The 13,497-nt window shown below is 40.7% G+C and overlaps 1 protein-coding gene across 1 annotated transcript in view; it reads right to left on the reverse strand.

Moving 5' to 3' along the window:
* The window catches only part of LOC138850991 (major facilitator superfamily domain-containing protein 8-like), a 61,882-nt gene that overhangs the window by 31,135 nt on the left and 17,250 nt on the right, over positions 1–13,497 (reverse strand). The window contains exon 4 of the mRNA XM_070095309.1: positions 2,072–2,211. Coding sequence (XP_069951410.1) covers positions 2,072–2,211 — 140 coding nt within the window. The remainder of the gene's footprint in view (positions 1–2,071; positions 2,212–13,497) is intronic.

A 13,497-nucleotide genomic window follows, 5' to 3' on the forward strand; every position in this document is an offset into this window, starting at 1 on the left:
ATCATGGTGGACCAGCAACATGGTGACTGGTAGAACTGGGACCATCATGGTGGACCAGCAACATGGTAACTGGTAGAACTGGGACCATCATGGTGGACCAGGAACATGGTAACTGGTAGAAAAAAGACTGTATATATGTTGGTAGAATTACCTACAATATGTAAAGTAAAAGGACACAAGTGTAACTAATGTGACATTTTATTGTGGCAACGTTTCGCTCTCCAGGAGCTTTGTCACGCCGTTGACAAAGCTTGACAAAGCTCAATGAGAGCGAAACGTTGCCACACTAATAAAGAACTTCATGAGACAACATGTTAAGGAAACAACAAGAGAGTGAGGGGAGGAGATGAACCGGCGAGACTACACCTGGTTTTTACACAGAATGAATACAACTCGCTAGAAATTACTTCTGTTAAACCTCAAGAATCCAGCAGTCATGCGGTGGTGAGTTTGTAGTTACTTGTGGAAATGGGAATAAAAAAAGAAATGGAGGAAGTGAGGAGAAGGAAATGGGGATAGATAACTATGATAGAATGAGGAACTTTCCGAGAGAAGTGCAATGGGAACCGGAAAAGAGAAAAGTGCAATAAACAATACATAATGCATAATGATGGAGTTGATAGAGTTAAACTGCTGAAACATAAATGAATGGAATGATTGAAACAAAACAAGAAGGAAAGGAAGAAAAACAGACTGAAAAAAGGAAAGAAGGAGCACTGCAACAGGCCTACTGGCCCATGCTAGGCAGGTCCAAGTCCCCTACTGGCCCATGCTAGGCAGGTCCAAGTCACCTACTGGCCCATGCTAGGCAGGTCCAAGTCACCTACTGGTCCATGCTAGGTAGGTCCAAGTCACCTACTGGTCCATGCTAGGCAGGTCCAAGTCAGCTAATGGCCCATGCTAGGCAGGTCCAAGTCCCCTACTGGCCCATGCTAGACAAGTCCAAGTCACCTACTGGTCCATGCTAGGCAGGTCCAAGTCACCTACTGGTCCATACTAGGCACGTCCAAGTCACCTACTGGTCCATTCTATGCAGGTCCTAGTCACCTACTGGTCAATGCTAGGCAGGTCCAAGTCACCCATTCACCCATACTAGGCAGGTCCAAGTCACCTTTTGGCCCATGCTAGGCAGGTCCAAGTCACCTACTGACCCATGCTAGGCAGGTCCAAGTCACCCCCTCGCCCATACTAGGCAGGTCCAAGTCACCTACTGGCCTATGCTAGGCAGGTCCAAGTCACCTACTGACCCATGCTAGGCAGGTCCAAGTCACCCTCAGTTTATCCTCGTAGGGAAGATTTCTGATACATGGGATCAACTTTGTCATCCTCCTCTATACGTTTTCCAGAGCATTTATGTCCATTCTGTAATACGGTGACCAGAACTGAGCAACATAGTCTAAATGAGACCTAACCTGAGGACTCTTGTTATTTATACTTCTTGATATGAAGCCAAAAATTATATTCGCTATATTATGAACACCAATGTTCCGTTGTCTTGGTTTTAGATTACTGCTAACTAAAATTCCTAACTCTTTTTCCCAGTGATTAGGGTCTACATTATATAGTTTATAAGTGCCAAACTTATTTTCCTTTCCTGGGCATAGAACTGAAGTCCATAATAAAATAACTAATGATGAGAGGTCAAGGTGTCCCGTAGCTGGGTTGGTAGCGCACTCAGCTCACACACTGAGGTCCGTGGTTTGGTCCCCAGTACGGATAGGAACATTAAGACACCTGTTGTCCCTGTTCATCTAGCAGTAAGTAGGTACCTGGGTGTTAGCCGACTGGTGTAGGTCTCATCCTGGGACAAAATTAACCCAAGTTGCCCAAAATATTTTGCATAACCAGGGGCTTTCTATATAGTAGTATGTCACTGATGTCAGCTATGGGAAGTATAAGTTGTATCATGCACTTGCCTGTGGCACCGACACTTGCCTGTGTCACTGGCCCTTTTCTGTGGCGCTAACATTTGCCTATAGCACCTGGCACTTCCCTGTGGCACTAGACACTTGCCTGTAGCACTAACACTTGCTTGTAGCACCTGGTACTTTCCTGTGGCACTAACACTTGCCTGTACTGACACCCAAGATGAACCTGGAGACCGTCATGGCGTAGTATGGTCCCATCTCTCCCGTATTCTTGAAGGCAGCCAGGAGAGCGTACATGATGTTGGCTACCATGAAGATCACTACTGATGTTATACTGGCAGCCCTGGTAATGAACATTATTATTATTATTATTATTATTATTATTATTATTATTATTATTATAACATAAGAACAGTGGAGGACTGAGGTAGGCCTGGTGAAGTAGGCCTGCTGGAGTAGGCCTGCTGGAGTAGGCCTACTGGCCTAAGAGAGTTTCTTGAAAAAATCTGAACTGGAACAGCAAAAAAGAAAAATATTTTTTAAATGTTGATGAAGTCTGGTTAATACTGTAAATAAAATAATAAATTACCATAATTTGAGCGAAATGGAGAGAAATGCCTTGACTTACGTTCTTCACCGAGCACCTTTCATTCCCTGGATCCTTGTTAGTGTAAACACGTGAGTATGTGAGAATACAGTGTGTGTATACCAGATGTATTGTATCTGCTCTCTCTCTCTCTCTCTCTCTCTCTCTCTCTCTCTTTGTCTATCTTTCTCTCTCTGTCTGACTCTCTCTCTGTCCGTCTGTCTTAATCTCTTTCTTTTTCTCTTTCTTCCTCTCTCTCTCTCTCTCTCTCTCTCTCTCTCTCTCTCTCTCTCTCTCTCTCTCTCTCTCTCTCTCTCTCTCTCTCTCTCTCTCTCTCTCTCTCTCTCTCTCTCTCTCTCTCTCTCTCTCTCTCTCTCTCTCTCTCTCTCTCTCTCTCTCTCTCTCTCTCTCTCTCCATCTGTGGCTAATGTTTTATCCATGTCTGCTGTGATATGAAGCTTTGGATAGTGTTTTTATCTATGTCTGCTGTGATACCAAACTGTGGCTAGTGTTTTTATCTATGTCTTCTGTGATACCAAGCTGTGGCTAGTGTTTTTATCTATGTCTGCTGTGATACCAAGCTGTGGCTAGTGTTTTTATCTATGTCTGCTGTGATACCAAACTGTGGCTAGTGTTTTTATCTATGTCTGCTGTGATACCAAGCTGTGGCTAGTGTTTTTATCTATGTCTGCTGTGATACCAAGCTGTGGCTAGTGTTTTTATCTATGTCTGCTGTGATACCAAGCTGTGGCTAGTGTTTTTATCTATGTCTGCTGTGATACCAAGCTGTGGCTAGTGTTTTTATCTATGTCTGCTGTGATACCAAGCTGTGGATAGTGTTTTTATCTATGTCTGCTGTGATACCAAGCTGTGGATAGTGTTTTTATCTATGTCTGCTGTGATACCAAGCTGTGGCTAGTGTTTTTATCTATGTCTGCTGTGATACCAAGCTGTGGCTAGTGTTTTTATCTATGTCTGCTGTGATACCAAGCTGTGGCTAGTGTTTTTATCTATGTCTGCTGTGATACCAAGCTGTGGCTAGTGTTTTTATCTATGTCTGCTGTGATACCAAGCTGTGGATAGTGTTTTTATCTATGTCTGCTGTGATACCAAGCTGTGGATAGTGTTTTTATCTATGTCTGCTGTGATACCAAGCTGTGGCTAGTGTTTTTATCTATGTCTGCTGTGATACCAAGCTGTGGCTAGTGTTTTTATCTATGTCTGCTGTGATACCAAGCTGTGGCTAGTGTTTTTATCTATGTCTGCTGTGATACCAAGCTGTGGCTAGTGTTTTTATCTATGTCTGCTGTGATACCAAGCTGTGGCTAGTGTTTTTATCTATGTCTGCTGTGATACCAAGCTGTGGATAGTGTTTTTATTTATGTCTGCTGTGATACCAAGCTGTGGATAGTGTTTTTATTTATGTCTGCTGTGATACCAAGCTGTGGCTAGTGTTTTTATCTATGTCTGCTGTGATACCAAGCTGTGGCTAGTGTTTTTATTTATGTCTGCTGTGATACCAAGCTGTGGCTAGTGTTTTTATCTATGTCTGCTGTGATACCAAGCTGTGGCTAGTGTTTTTATCTATGTCTGCTGTGATACCAAGCTGTGGCTAGTGTTTTTATCTATGTCTGCTGTGATACCAAACTGTGGCTAGTGTTTTTATCTATGTCTGCTGTGATACCAAGCTGTGGCTAGTGTTTTTATCTATGTCTGCTGTGATACCAAGCTGTGGCTAGTGTTTTTATCTATGTCTGCTGTGATACCAAGCTGTGGCTAGTGTTTTTATCTATGTCTGCTGTGATACCAAGCTGTGGATAGTGTTTTTATTTATGTCTGCTGTGATACCAAGCTGTGGATAGTGTTTTTATTTATGTCTGCTGTGATACCAAACTGTGGATAGTGTTTTTATTTACGTCTGCTGTGATACCAAACTGTGGATAGTGTTTTTATTTATGTCTGCTGTGATACCAAACTGTGGATAGTGTTTTTATCTATGTCTGCTGTGATACCAAGCTGTGGATAGTGTTTTTATTTATGTCTGCTGTGATACCAAACTGTGGATAGTGTTTTTATTTATGTCTGCTGTGATACCAAACTGTGGATAGTGTTTTTATTTATGTCTGCTGTGATACCAAACTGTGGATAGTGTTTTTATCTATGTCTGCTGTGATACCAAGCTGTGGATAGTGTTTTTATTTATGTCTGCTGTGATACCAAACTGTGGATAGTATTTTTATCTATGTCTGCTGTGATACCAAACTGTGGATAGTGTTTTTATTTATGTCTGCTGTGATACCAAACTGTGGCTAGTGTTTTTATCTATGTCTGCTGTGATGCCAAACTGTGGCTAGTGTTTTTATCTATATCTGCTGTGATATCAAGCTGTGGCTAGTGTTTTTATCTGTCTGCTGTGATACCAAGCTGTGACTAGCGTTTCTATCTATGTCTGCTGTGATACCAAGCTGTGGCTAGTGTTTTTATCTATGTCTGCTGTGATACCAAGCTGTGGCTAGTGTTTTTATCTATGTCTGCTGTGATACCAAACTGTGGATAGTGTTTTTATTTATGTCTGCTGTGATACCAAGCTGTGGCTAGTGTTTTTATCTGTCTGCTGTGATACCAAGCTGTGGCTAGTGTTTTTATCTATGTCTGCTGTGATACCAAGCTGTGGCTAGTGTTTTTATCTATGTCTGCTGTGATACCAAGCTGTGGCTAGTGTTTTTATCTGTCTGCTGTGATACCAAGCTGTGGCTAGTGTTTTTATTTATGTCTGCTGTGATACCAAGCTGTGGCTAGTGTTTTTATCTATGACTGCTGTGATACCAAGCTGTGGCTAGTGTTTTTATCTATGTCTGCTGTGATACCAAGCTGTGGCTAGTATTTTTATCTATGTCTGCTGTGATACCAAGCTGTGGCTAGTGTTTTTATCTATGTCTGCTGTGATACCAAACTGTGGATAGTGTTTTTATTTATGTCTGCTGTGATACCAAGCTGTGGCTAGTGTTTTTATCTGTCTGCTGTGATACCAAGCTGTGGCTAGTGTTTTTATCTATGTCTGCTGTGATACCAAGCTGTGGCTAGTGTTTTTATCTATGTCTGCTGTGATACCAAGCTGTGGCTAGTGTTTTTATCTATGTCTGCTGTGATACCAAGCTGTGGCTAGTGTTTTTATCTATGTCTGCTGTGATACCAAGCTGTGACTAGTGTTTTTATCTATGTCTGCTGTGATACCAAGCTGTGGCTAGTGTTTTTATCTATGTCTGTGTCATGCCCCTATTATTAACCTTTCTTTAATATTACATTGTGGTCATTTCCTTTAATAACTAAATTGGAAATGAACGTCCTTTTATTATTAAGGCTTATTCTTATTAACTATTATTATTATTTATGTAACATGGCCATGATAAGTTAAACTGAAGGTATAGAAACATGCCTGCCGCACTGTGTACTGGTGTACGGTTAAGCTGTGGTGTTCGATAGTTATACCCTTCCTTTCCCTCCCCCCTTTTGGTAAACTCTCTACTGAGTGTTGGTGAGTCACGTCACGTGACCCACCTGACCTGTATGTTCAAGGTTGAGGGACGAGCAGTGAAGAACTAACAGCCAACGAGAACACTCCTGCTGGTCTCTGGTAACTGGCTAAGGTTGATTATCCGGCCTGGACTTATTTTATTGTATTCTGACTGCTTCCTAATGGGAAATAAGACCTTATACACTAAAGTAATCTCTGTATATATGTATTATATCTAGGATCTCATCTCCTAACCATGTGTTATAAAAGCCTTATATATATATATATATATATATATATATATATATATATATATATATATATATATATATATATATATATATATATATATATATATATATATATATATATATATGTATTTCAGACAATATAGAACAAACAAGCATTCTTAACTTATATACGATAATTCGTATAGTATTATTATTGGCTTTATGTTGTATTTCATATACTTAATTAAAATAAGATTTCCTGAGGATTACTATTATTACCCCAACCTCTCTGACCAATGTTGTTATGCTCTAACCAGAAGGAAACTATCTGAGTGGTAATAAAACTTGGAGTGTAACAAATGGGGGCCTGTCCGGGATTATACCACTGAATGTGATTTAAAATGAATGTAGAAATGGCAGAGAGATTTGAAGACATAACAAGGGAGAGATTACAGAAATTGAAGCTTCAGTCTTGTTGGCAATTAGCACGAAGCTTGGGCATAAAATACGACAGACATTTTACTGCCCAGACAGTCAGATGTATGATACAGAATGTCCTTTTTCCAGATGAGCAGGATCCAGAGAATGTGTATGGAGAAGTAGATATTCCTCCTCTTTTGAATTCATTACTACAGACACCCGAGGCTGGAACTACGATGCTAACAACCCCTGTAGGAGACAGACATAAAGTTCCCAATACTCGGAAAGACGACGCTGCTGCAACAACTCCAATTCCCTCTCTGAGGACTAAATGGGGAACAGATGTCCATCAGGCTATGGAAACAGTTCGAGGCAAACCCTTTACAGATGTTTTAGACATGGAACAAGAGAAAGTCCTATTGGATGAACAGGTTCCACTTCAACAAATCTCTTTAGCTCTTCTGACTACTATTCAATCAAATGAGAATTTCGAACGTCTGGAACATATTTTATCGCTTCAAACCTCCTTTGTAGAAGCCCAAATAAAACTAAAAAGGGAGAATTTTGAATGCGAATCTTTGCTTTATGAACGGGAAGTACTGAGAAAGAAAAGAGAATCAAGGAATATTCATACGATTCCTTCTTTCAACCTTAGTAAAGCAGCCTCTTTAATGCCTAAATTTACTGAAGATAATGTAAATTAATTTTTTGAGGCATTCGAAAATCAAGCGAAAGTGATGCAATGGCCTACTAAATAATGGGCTGCTTTAATACATTCATAGTTAATAGGAAAAGCCCAAACTATAACTGCAGACTTACCTTTTGAACAATATTCTGATTATACTCAGGTAAAAGATTGTCTTTTGAAACCTGTTACCTGTTAGTTACTTAAAGATGTTTAGAACTCTGAAGAAATATCCTCAGTAATCTTGGGTGGACTTTACCAGAAAAAAAAGCTCTCAGCTTTCGGGCGTCGGCGTAGGGCTGCAGGAGCCTCCTCGGTAGAGTTACTTTCCCAGCTGATATTACATGAAGACCTTTTTAAATACAGTGGACCCCCGGTTTGCGAAGCCATCGGTATCCGATAAATCCAGTATCCGAAGCATTATATTGCAAAAATTTGCCTCGGTTCCCGTTACAAAACCCGGTATGTGATACGATTCATATGAGACGTGTCCACATGTGGCCTGAACTGCCCAGTGTGTGCCAGTGTTTACAAGCCAGCCAGTGTGTGCACATCTATGGATACATTCAGTACATTCCTTATTATCCATATTATCACTGTTTTTGGTGCTTGTTTCTGCAAAATAAGTCTCCATGGGCCCCAAGAAAGCTTCTAGTGCCAACCCATCGAGACCAAGGGTGCTAATGACTATTGAAATGAAGAAAGAGATAATTGCAAAGTATGAAAGTGGAGTGCATGTGTCGGAGCTGGCCAAGTTGTATAGTAAATCCCAATCAACCATCTCTACTATAGTGAGCAGGAAAACGGCAATCAAGGAAGCTGTTCTTGCAAAAGGTGCAACTGTGATTACGAAACAGTGATCGGAAGTGTTAGAAAATGTTGAGAGACTGTTATTGGTGTGGATAAATGAAAAACAGATAGCAGGAGATAGCATCTCCCAAGCGATCATTTGTGAAAAGGCTAGGCAGTTGCATGACGATTTGGCAAAGAAATTACCTGCAACTAGTGGTGATGTGAGTGAATTTAAGGCCAGCAAAGGTTGGTTTGAAAGATTTAAGAATCGTAGTGGCATACATAGTGTGATTAGGCATGGTGAGGCTGCCAGTTCAGACCACAAAGCAGCTGAAAAATATGTGCATGAATTCAAGGAGTACATAGAGGCTGAAGGATTGAAACCTGAACAAGTGTTTAATTGTGACGAAACAGGCCTGTTTTGGAAAAAATTGCCAAGCAGGACCTACATTACTCAGGAGGAAAAGGCACTCCCAGGACATAAGCCTATGAAAGACAGGCTTACTCTTCTGATGTGTGCCAATGATAGTGGCGATTGGAAAGTGAAGCCTTTATTGGTGAATCACTCAGAAACTCCCAGAGCGTTCAGGCAAAAGAATATCCTCAAGGCTAATTTGTGTGTTCTGTGGAGGGCAAACTGTAAGGCATGGGTCACTAGGGACTTTTTTTGTGACTGGTTACACCATGCATTTGCCCCCAATGTGAAAAATTATCTAATTGAAAAGAAATTAGACCTTAAGTGCCTCCTGGTGTTAGACAATGCCCCTGGTCATCCTACAGACTTGGCAGAGCGACTTTGTGGGGACATGAGCTTCATTAAGGTCAAATTTTTGCCTCCTAATACCACTCCTCTCCTGCAGCCCATGGACCAGCAGGTCATTTCCAACTTCAAGAAACTGTACACAAAAGCTATATTTGAAAGGTGCTTTGAAATGACCACAGATACTCTATTGACTCTAAAGGAGTTTTGGAAGGATCACTCTAATATCCTCAATTGTGTAAACCTTATAGGTAAGGCTTGGGAGGGAGTGACTAAGAGGACCTTTAACTCTGCCTGGAAAAAACTGTGGCCAGAATGTGTAGACAAAAGGGATTTTGAAGGGTTTGAGGCTAACCCTGAGAAGTGTATGCCAGTTGAGGAATCCACTGTGGCATTGGGGAAGTCCTTGGGGTTGGAGGTTAGTGGGGAGGATGTGGAAGAGTTGGTGAAGGAGGACAATGACGAACTAACCACTGATGAGCTGCTAGATCATCTTCAACAGCTAGAGGCCAGACCTGAGGAAACTGCTTCGGAGGAGGGGATAGAGAAATTGACGAAGTTGCCTACTTCAAAGATTAAGGGAATGTGTGCAAAGTGGCTTAAAGTGCAAACCTTTTTTGATGAAAATCACCCTGACACAGCTACTGCAAGCCGTGTTGGCAACCTGTACAATGACAATGTTGTGAATCACTTTAGGAAAGTCATAAAGGAAAGAGAGGTACAGGCCTCTATGGACAGATATGTTGTGCGACAGAAGTCCAATGACTCTCAAGCTGGTCCTAGTGGGATTAAGAGAAGAAGGGAAGTAACCCCGGAAAAGGACTTGCTACCTCAAGTCCTAATGGAGGGGGATTCCCCTTCTAAACATTAAAAACTTCGACACTCTCCCCTCCTCCCATCCCATCAATCATCACCAGACCTTCATTAAAGGTAAGTGTCAATTATTCTATTGTGATTATGCTATTGTTATTATTGTTATTGTAATTATTATATTGCATTAAACTTAATATTTCATGTGGTAAAAGTTTTTTTTTTCATACTTTTGGGTGTCTTGCACGGACTAATTTGATTTCCATTATTTTTTATGGGGAATATTTATTCGCTTTCCTATAATTTTGGTTTACGATGAGCTCTCAGGAATGGATTAATATCGTGAACCGGGGGTCCACTGTATTTCCCAGAGAGGGTTCATACATACCTTTTGACATTTCCTACTACTAACTTGTTAGATACTGCTGCCCACGCAGATCATTTTGAAATTTCCCATGCTAAAACCGTAGAAATGGCTAAGACCCCAGAAAAGAAATCTGCTTCCCAAGGTCTTAGTTCAAGATTGACTACTAGGAAAGCTCCAGCTGTCGAACCTTTGAAGGTGTTTACAGGAAAAAAACCGGTGACAAACGGCTCTTTTTCCAAGCATTACCCTGAAGATCAATTACCACTGTGCCTTTTTTGTAATAAGTTAGGTCATAGGCAGTTCCAGTGTTGGCATAAACAGCGGAAAGATAAAACCCAACCAAGAGGGAGATATCCTACTCAGGTAATAAATTCCTCTCGGAAGTATAAAGCTCTGGATGATGAATCTTTACCTTTCCAGGCCTCATCTAGCAGACCGTCTAATAGATGACTTTACCACGATAGTACTTCAGAAGAAAAGGTCCGAGCTGCTATGGAACCCTACTTTTCCAAGGGAAAGTTCGGACTCTGTAAAGAGAGGTTAGTAAACATCACGACCTTCGAGATACTGGCAGGTATCTCTCTTTGTTAAGATCAAACCTGGTAAAGCTACCTAGTAGTAACGAACCCCGGCTGGACGTATTATTAGAGGCATACAAAGGCACAATAATAAAGGTCCCCATTATAAGGATTTATGTAGAACTGCCTGGATATAAAGGCTGGATTAATGTGGGACTTTCAGATAAACCTTTCCTCATTGCCGGCGTAGATCTATTAATCGAGAATGAAATTGATCAATGAGAGATACCCAAAGAACATCTGGTTTTAGATAATCCCTGCAATATAAATTATGCATTAGAAGCTTCTGAGGCAGAGCTAGATTTATTTCCCCTTAATGTGATCACCAGAGCCATGGCTATAAACTCTAAAAATGTGGATATTCAACAGCCCTTAGAAATATCCGACAAATTAGGTTTAAACTTCCTGTTTAGTGAAGCAATTCAGTCGAGACCCACAGGTGACACTAAGAATGTTTTACCGGTCCCTGCGGACCTAGCTAGAAAATGTAATAAAGAAGAATTTCTTATAGCTCTAAAGGACGATAAAAGTTTAACCAATAAGGATAGAGATGAAGGTTTCCTTTTAGATGAAGATGGTTTTCTTTGGAGAAGAAATAATGATAATGACTTTATTTCAAAAGGAAACTTGTTAGTGGTGCCTTCGTCCTTGATATGGTATTTGAACTAGCACATGATAATCCACTGGGAGGTCATTTAGGATCCCGTAAGACCGAGAAGAAGATTCGGAAATATTTTTATTGGCCTCAGATGAGGACTTATATTGCTGACAAACTACGGAAATGCCATATTTGTCAAATAATGGGCAAAACGGCGCACAACCCCGCGTCTGCCCCTTTATTTCCAATAAAAAGCCCTGAAGAACCTTTTGAAAGATTAGTTATTGATTGTGTAGGACCGTTGCCCCGCACAAAAAGGGGTAACCAGTATATCTTCACTATCATAGATATGGCAATGCAGTATCCTGACGCTATTCCAATGTCCAAAATTAATTCCAGAAATATAGTACGGGCTTTGATACGCTTTTTTGCACAAGTAGGCATACCACATGAAATTCAATTGGACCAAGGTTGGAATTTTACGTCAAAGGTTTTTAAAGAGGCTGTCACAATTAGGAGTAAGACAGATCCTCTCTACAGCATACCATCCCCAGTCACAAGCAGTGCTAGAAAGATTCTACCAAACACTTAAACCCACTTTACGTGCTTACTGTGAGCAATATTCTCGTGAATGGGATGAAAGTTTACTCTTTCTTCTCTTCGCCCTCCGCGAAGCTGAACAGGAAAGTACTAAATACTCTCCATTCAACTTGATTTTCAAACACCAGGTACGAGGACCCCCTAGCCATATTATGAGATTCTTGGATAGGGAAGAGAGGACCTCTTCATCCGAGTCCTCTACTTTGGAAAGAACATCTCTCCAAATTGAAAAGCCTAGCCGCTATGAACCTGACCAAAGCTCAAGCCAAAATGAAGAAATCGTATGACAATAAAGCTAAATCACGTTTGTTCTCTCCCAATGAATTAGTGTTAGTTAAAAACTTAATTCCAGGACATTCGTTAAAACCTCGATATGTGGGGCCGTATGAGATAGTAGACAAAGAAAATGAGGTGAATTATCTGGTCCGTGAACCAGGATGTCACAAGAAAATTAAGAGATATCACATAGATAACTTAAAGAAGTATGAGTCTAACCTTCTCCCTACTAATATCACCTCTATTCAACCTACATCCACAGAAATTAGGAATGATACCGTAAGAGAAGTAAGAGAATTTCGACTACATAATTCAGAAGTTTTGAAACAACTAGACCTTTTCCTGGAAATTCTTCCTACCCCCCAAAAATCTTAAATAAAAGAGTTAATCACTAAATATAACTCCATTTTCCAAGATATCTCTACTCCTTGTACCTTGGGTTTTCACAATATTGAATTGTTAGAAGATAGTCTAATAAAGCAATCCCCTTACTGCGTCTCCCCTGCTAAGCAAGAATTAATTCAGCAAGAGATAAACACCTTACTAGAATATCATTTGATAGAACCCAGTTGGACACCTTGGGCCTCTCCATGTTTATTGGTCCCAAAGCCCGATGGTACCATATGCCTATGGACGGATTATCGTAAAGTAAATTCAGTCACCAAGCCAGATGGGTTTCCATTACCCAGGATTGATGATCTAATTGATGCTGTGGCTGGTGCCAACTTTGTGACCAGGTTAGACTTATTGAGAGGGTATTACCAGGTACCGTTAACTTCTAGGGCCCAAGAGATTTCCGGGTTCGTAGTTAAGAATGGACTATTTACATATAAGGTTATGCCTTTCGGCTTGTGTAATGCCGCCTCCACTTTCCAGAGAATTATGAACATTTTAGTCCAACCCTTAGAAGGTGTAGAGGCATACTTGGACGACCTGGTGGTTTTTAGTGATAATTGGCAATCTCATTTAGAAAGATTGGAGCAACTACTGAAAGCGTTGTAGAAATATAATTTCACTGTAAATTTACAAAAATGTGACTTTGGTAAAGCCCAGATTAAATAACTCGGTTTTAAAATAGGGAAGGGACTAGTAGCCCCCAACCAATTAAAGGACCAAGCTATTTTAAATTTTCCAATGCCTCAGGACAGGAAAGCCCTCCAACGGTTTTTGGGGATGGCTACTTACTACAGACGTTTTTGCCCAAACTTTGCCCAAGTTGCCTCCCCCCTCACTAGATTAACCAGTCCTAAATATAAATTTAACTGGGACGAGAATTGTGAGCAAGCTTTTAAACGTTTAAAACGTTTCCTTTCCTCTGCCCCAGTATTGCGAGCACCCAATTTCCAAGTTCCTTTCACCCTTCACGTTGATGCCAGTGATGCCGCAATAGGTGCTGTGTTATTACAACCACTC

The sequence above is a fragment of the Cherax quadricarinatus genome, chromosome 49 (assembly GCF_038502225.1).
Source record: "Cherax quadricarinatus isolate ZL_2023a chromosome 49, ASM3850222v1, whole genome shotgun sequence".
NCBI lineage: Eukaryota > Metazoa > Arthropoda > Malacostraca > Decapoda > Parastacidae > Cherax > Cherax quadricarinatus.